Source organism: Halyomorpha halys, unplaced genomic scaffold (genome assembly GCF_000696795.3).
Source record: "Halyomorpha halys isolate HHAL.00 unplaced genomic scaffold, Hhal_1.1 Scaffold111.1, whole genome shotgun sequence".
Taxonomy (NCBI): Eukaryota; Metazoa; Arthropoda; class Insecta; order Hemiptera; family Pentatomidae; genus Halyomorpha; species Halyomorpha halys.
Window position 1 is genome coordinate 39944 of NW_027109684.1, and position 7404 is coordinate 47347.

A 7404-nucleotide genomic window follows, 5' to 3' on the forward strand; every position below is an offset into this window, starting at 1 on the left:
ACTGGCTTGATGCAAAAAGAGGAGAATCTGCCAAATACCCTTATTCTTTGAGTAGTATTGAGTATATTCATATTACACTCAACGTAAATCTTTCTTTCGTGGCCGTGGCCTTTTTGGCTTCACTTTTACTATGAAGGAGAGTAGACTTATGTCACCTCCATGGGTTGGGTTCGTGCCTAATTCGTTCACTATCTCAAAAACGGTTCATTTTTAGGCTTCACACACTCAACCCTGTACAATACCGTAGTTGCGTATTATATCTACGTCGACATTTTTAAGCCCGAGTAGTACTGTCTCCATCCGCTAAATTATCTTTGTCCAAGTTTTGAAACATCGTACTTTTAACTTTCTATTAGGTGTAAAGTGCACCAGTTATTGACAGGTTAACTCTTGTTTCTAAATATTCAAAAAAGATACAATAATGAATTCGGGATTTAAGTCCTATCAAACTATTTCAATGAGGATATTAATGACCAGCGGACCTTCACAAAAGGTCTTCCTCTGTGAACGACATTTATTAGTTATACTTACTTATTATGATCTGTGCAACTTACATCGTAAAAGATACTCTTATTATATTAATGGTTTTCCCATTTATTTCATTTTTATATTTATATATATATTAAGTTTTCCTTAGCTATCAACTTATTCTTGCTAGAAGATTAAATAATTACTAATATTTTATATTATTGGCGCTCAACTTTATTGTAATAAAATATTTATAAAAAATTAAAAATAAATTATATTTTTTGACATCGAAATAAATATGACAAAATATTTACAAACATACAATTATAATCATATATACAATCTGACATTTCACCGTATCGGTATGGTACAATAAATTAATTCTCATCAATCACAACATATTTTGCCAAATTTCAAACTCAACAATACAAAAATAGACAACAATTTTTCGTAATTAATCTAAATACGCACTACTATTTACACTTTCGAACTGGTTGGTGTTGTCGGAGAAACTCGGCTACCTTCGGGATTCTATGAAGGTTGTGATTGGTAAGATCCTTTAACAGCCGATTATCCAATAGAGCTTATGAGAGGAAGGACCAAAAACAGTTCCTCTGCCTTATCGTGAACTTTATATTGTTGATCACTTTTTCGAAAGTTTCATCTTTGCAATTTCCATCACCTGGTGATTTTGGTGATCGGGGTGGCTTATAGGGGGTTAGCTTTTTTCTTTTTCCATATAATGCCTAAAAATGATAAATTTGACGCGATTAAGTAACAATTATATAATCTTTTTTTTACAAGTCCATAGTTTAAAAAAATATATACTATGCAGTAATGTGATATAAAAGAAAACAAATATAAATTATATCTTATGACATAAGTAATAAACAAGGACATAATAAATAAGTAAGACCGTTTCTGTATTACTGCAATGTTTGTAGAAAAAACAAGAAGTGTGTGTGTGCGTTTGCGAGTGCGCGTGCGTGTGTGTATGCATAAAACGTTGACCATTGCCAATTAATGTTTATTTATGCATGAAATTGAAAAATTGTTAAAGTAAACATCAAATTTATATCAATTCATATAAATAGGAGTACTAAAAATGTTGCAATGGTAAATATTGTTTTAAATTAATGAAAATATTACTGTTTGCATCAAGAATGAAAGAATTACTATAGTGCAATATAATTTGTAAATATCCTAGAATGATTGATAATCTATGTGCATTTCATTATGAATGTATAAATTCAAAAGAGGCATGGGGGATGAAATATTGTTTGATGAGGTTTTAATTTTTTTTTTCTTACCTCCTAAAACAAATAATAACAAACAAATTGGGATATATACAAAGGAAAAATATATCTACATATGCCGGCGATTGTTTTGCCATTGTAAGATAGATTGCCAGCCGCTGAAGGCGGTGTCGTCGGCGATGGCATGTGTTTGCCTGAAGCTCAAGAGGTTTTAATTAATTCATTATGGAAATAGGAAAGCATTATATTTTTAGGAAAGCATTAAATTAGAACACACACATATATATATATATATATGTGTGTGTGTTTGAAAGTTGAGTATGGAATTTGATGAAATTGAAAGTAGACTATAAATGTAAAAACTGTACAATTCCGGAAAATTTCATCAAAATCAAATAAAGAGTATTAAATGATTCTCCCAAACGAAAATTTCACAGCAGACAGGTAGGGTACAAAATTTGTTCCTAGATATCTAAAAGTTAAACCTAAATGGAAATTTCAGTATGAATACGATGCTCTTTTTGGCAGCGAGGAAGCAGAGATAAGAAAAAAAATTAATCAACTAATTTATGTAAAATTTTAGTACTATAAAAAAGAGTACAGTACAATAAAGTGTTTAATTATTGAATCTGCAGTTTGCCTCATACATGAAAGAATTACGATAAAGCAATGAATTCGTAAAAATCCGAAAATGGTTGATGATGTCTGTGAATGGTTTTTAGAATGGATGAATCCAGAATAGACATGGGACCTGAAATATTCTTTGAGGAGGCTTAAATTATAGTTTAATCAAGAAGGATTAATTTATACACGTCCGAAGTAGGAAAGCATTGTATTTCTCCGGAATACAAACTGAAACACGTCTGAGTTCATTTGTATTTCATGGATAATATGCTTTTCCATATGTAAGTGAAAGAAGAATATTAAATTTGATGAAATTAATACTGGATCATCGAGGTAAACCATAAGAGGAAACTTCTGATTCTTAAGAAGGAATACAAAGCATCCCAACTTCGGCACTTAGGAAGTAGAGTCAATGGACTATACTTGAATCAACATTACTATTTAAATTTGTGGTTGTAAATTCATACCTGGATACCAGCAATATCGTCTTCATCCAGTTCGAAATTTGGTTGATATCTGTGGTATGGTGCCATTACGGAAGATTCCTTCTCGGAATGAGACAGCCCAAGGGAATGGCCAAACTCATGTACCGCTACTTGAAATAAGTTCGTTCCTGCCAACAGAATAAAAATATTATTTGTAACAATATTAAAATGAATAATATTATTTAATAAACAATAAATAATTTTTAAATGATAAACTGTCACTATTTACTTAAACCTTATTTATTATACCTTTAAATTTCGAAATTGATACGATACAATCAGATATAGAAATTAGTAGTTTGGATGTAGCTAATAGTAGATGTAATTTTATTAGTTGACTGGGGGATGTGCTTAGTGAGGAAATTCAACAAAAGAAACTTATTTTCCATCGTTTGTCAACAATACAAATAATTTTAATTATTACACTGTTGTTTTACTGTTTGTAAGTTAATATTTGAAATTAAACAACTACTAACATGTTAAACTAATGTTCTACTTATTAAAATGCTAATATTTTCCTAGTTCATCTTTTATATAAAGCCCTCACCTCTGTAACTGTCGAAAGTCCAATGCTCGGAGTCGTCAAAATGTACATAGCTCCCCTGGTTGGAAGGAAAAGAGGCGTGGGCGAGGACGCCACCGGGACCATCGAATACCCCTCCATCACCGTGCCATCCCCTTTCGAATCTGATCTCAATAGTGACTGGACCTGTGTACACATTTCAAATTTTATTACAACTTTGGTTTAGGAATTAATAAGCTGACGATGAGATAATGACACTCTAGTTAACATATTGAACTTACTATAATCGGTATCGTCATCTATATTTTTTAATAAAAAATAATCTTTTTTTTGACCAATGAGCGATGAAGTTTGCAAATAAGGTGTAAAAATTAATTTTATGTAAAAGAGGCATATCTCAACTTAGATTTTTTAATTCTAACTACAGCCTTAAGAGAAGGGATTTAAAAATAAAATTGGATTCGAAATTCCAACTGTCGTTGGAAGCTCGTTTTTTAAAGTTCTAAAATCTACATTTTTCAGATAACATACAAGACTACATTTGCCATGGGTTATTTATCACACTCAATTGATTTTGTTTCAGGTTAATTTTAATTCTATTGGTGCTTGATGAAATAGCAGTGATAATTCTTAATCTGGTCTTACTTCTATGTTCCACTTCTGAAAAGTGTGAAAACTGGAAACCAGGTACAATCCTTTTTGTTGCTCTTCAGCAACAACCCAATTGGTACTGAGGCAATTGGACATTTTATAGGAGCTTCTTAACTCGATCCGAGGGTTTTTCTGAGGGTTTGATCACTGGATATATAGCCTGTTGTAGCCAATAAACATATTATCTATGTCTGTCAGATTTTAATTTTCCAAAGTGCAGTCTAGCAAACCTAGAGATGTGGTATATACACGATAGCTTAAAGAGACGTCTTACGGATGTAAGAGATCTATATCAATGACTAACTGCTTATAGTACAAGAGCCGGAAGAAAAAAACTGCCTTTTTTAGAGAACATAATTTAAAGAAGAGTAAATTTTCTTTTAAAAAGCTATATCTCGAGAACTATTGGTCGTAAATAGCTCTTTTAGGGCTAATAAAATTTACTCTTCTTTAAATTATGTTCTCTTCGATTTTCTATTGTTGGTAGTTTTTAAGATATAGAGCTCCGAATGAAAAATTAGTGTTTTAAGCCACAATTTTTTATTCCCCCTACCTATACTTGGCAGACTCATCAATTTTGACTATTAATTATATATAGTTTTCATTAAAGTAATAAAAAATTGGGGTGAGATAACTGCCTTTTTTCTCTTCTTAGGCTCTTGTACTATTAGTTCAACACCTCAGTCTCGATCCTTTCAAATATACCTTATTTATGCCATGCCTCAAACAAGTTTGTTACTGGCTTATAGTTAAGGCTATAGACGAAGAAAAATTGTGGGTTATGGATGAGACTTATGTGGGTGACCTTATCGAATGCCATTCCTTTAGAGAAGGTATGCTTCTTTTAGTTGTATTCTTTCATTTCACTAATATTGCTTATCTTCAAAATGTATTAGGGAAAAGAAAGATAGAACTCGATTGTAGTCTATATTAATTTTAATATAGAACACTAAATTAGTATAAAAAAAAACAACAATATATTTAAATGGAATAATCACTTTGGCATTAATATCAGACCTTTATGGTAAGAAAATAAACCTTCTAAAACTAAGGACCCAATTATTTCTAATACTCATCATTTAAAATAAAAATTCTTTTAAGTTTTTCCATAATTTTAGAAATTTTCTATCCTCCTAACAAGTTAAAATCTTCTAAATTTATTTATTTGAATTCAATAAATATTTCAAATTAAATCGCGTGTATAAATAACAATTGTTGCATACATACCAGAACTCCTTTGTTTAAATGTGAGGGGAGTAACATCGGACCAAACTCTGAAGGCCTTCTTCAATTCCGAATCAGTTCGACTTCTGGACAAGCGGCTGGGGTATTTGGAGATCTTATATGTAATATCTTTAATTGCCCATTTGGAACCTGCACAGTTTTAAATTATTAACGGTTAAAAATCCGTTCAGTTTCAAAGGACATCTTAATGAGTGACTTTCAAAAAGATTATCTTAAAAGAAATATTAGGTTATGTTATATAATATAGCGTTGTTGTAAAACAGTAAATGTTGAAAAAGGTTGTTAAAACCAAAGTTAAATTAAATTTTCGGTACAATCCCATTCTCTAAAAACAACAGATTAATGTCACAATCTTGCAGCTATGTATTATCTGTAATGCACTAATATTAGTAGTTAAGAGGTATGTATGTTGTTGATACCTTGGTGTGCATAGCGCTTGCTTCTTGTTTTAGTTCTGAAACCTTTGTCCTTCACACCACATCTAGGCGAACTCATTGTATGCTTCGTTTCGTTGTTTAGTTTTCCTGCAAAAATAGGTATTGTTAAGCTATATCAAAATTTAGGGATTAAAAAAATATATAAAATTTATGTAGTGACCGGGGTGGATTAAGCTATGAGTGAAATCAGAGGATATAAAGAGATCAAGAAGAGACCCTGATATCATTAGATATCTTAAATTAAAGATTTTGGAAATGAACGAAAATGTTCAAAAATCGCTTCATATAATAATCTTAAACAATAAAAAAAAGCCAAATTTATGGCCTCTAAGTTATGCTAACTTAAATTACTTGTCTGAGTTTTCTTGAACTCTTTTTAGTTTTTAGGAGCTCCAATATGTCTTGTTTCATATATTAATACAAATACAATATTAACAAAATTTCGGATAATGGTATAGCTTTGATTTGTTCATGGATTTAAAAATATTAATGCATGATTAAAAGATCTAAAAGTGTACTTAAATCATGAATCCCTCCTGCGTTCGTCAGTTTGATAACAGACAAAACTTGTGTTTGAATAAAGATTCAGTAACTGCTTCGAGGAACTGCAGTACTCACCTGTTACATCGAGTCCTGCGAACGACTGAAATTCCTTTATAGCGTCGGTAATGGTCTCAGGAGACAGAAGCTCTCCGAATGAAGAGTTCCTTACTGATGGTGGTAGGTAGCCGAACTGCGAGAGGTACGTCTGCAATAAAGCAAAAACACTTGTTATATAACCATAAATATTCATTACTACAAATATAGACAAGAAATAATAGTTATTTTCCTAATTTATGGCCGTTAAGTCATATTTGAATAATTATTTGTTTTGAATATCACTATTTATATTTTTTAAACTTTAATTTCAAACGAAACAAAAAAAAAAATCTTTTTATATATCCTTTATATATTCATCCTAGGACAGCATATTAAACATCTCCACAGTACATTTTTTTTTTCAACTTCTCATGATTTTAGCATAATATGAAACTGAATGGAGTTTTTTAAATAAATAAGTGTGTATAGAGAGGAAATATTATGAACCAAACTATCTTAGAATGAAGACGATTGTTAAAAACGATTTTATAGGTAAATCCGTTAAATCAAAAGTTGTATGCCAATAACATAACTTCTGCAATTTTTTTAAGTCATTCTTTTTATTGAAATACTTCAAATTGAACCACGATCACTTTTGTCAGATTCTCAGGCAAAAAAATCAAAAAGTGTATATTCTATTTTTTCTGAAATTTTATTTCTAATTAACCGTTTCTCTATATTAAAGTTCTTAAACTTAGACTCACCATTACGTTCGTAAGATCCTCCGCCAACGCGAGACTACTTGCCCCAAGCAACAAGACTAAGGCGACGTTCCTGACTTCCATCATACCTTGTTCTTCTGAATACCCTAACGATCTGTGTTTGAAACTAATATAATGCTCCTTCAAATAGTCCAGAGATCCCCCCTTCCACTCCCAGATCAGAGCTTCCCTCTTGGTTTTGAGGAGGAAAAGCGGAGGTATCTACGCATACAGTCATTCCCCGCCAATATCACGTCGTTTCCATAAATCATTTTTATGACGACATTCCATGATCTATATATAAAGTAAATTTAACTTATAAATTATGCGAATTTATTAATTATCTATAGTAGCTATCTAGATATGAACCGAAAA

The 7404-nt window shown here is 31.2% G+C and overlaps 1 protein-coding gene across 1 annotated transcript; it reads right to left on the reverse strand.

Moving 5' to 3' along the window:
* Positions 1–846: 846 nt before the first annotated feature.
* Positions 847–7130, reverse strand: LOC106677899 (matrix metalloproteinase-14). The gene is made up of 7 exons (XM_014416094.3): positions 7033–7130; positions 6308–6437; positions 5672–5776; positions 5235–5381; positions 3381–3542; positions 2816–2961; positions 847–1214 (listed from the first exon to the last, which is right to left on the reverse strand). Exons 1-7 carry the CDS (start codon positions 7114–7116, stop codon positions 1053–1055), a joined length of 936 nt encoding a protein of 311 aa, XP_014271580.2. The 5' UTR covers positions 7117–7130; the 3' UTR covers positions 847–1052.
* Positions 7131–7404: the final 274 nt, after the last annotated feature.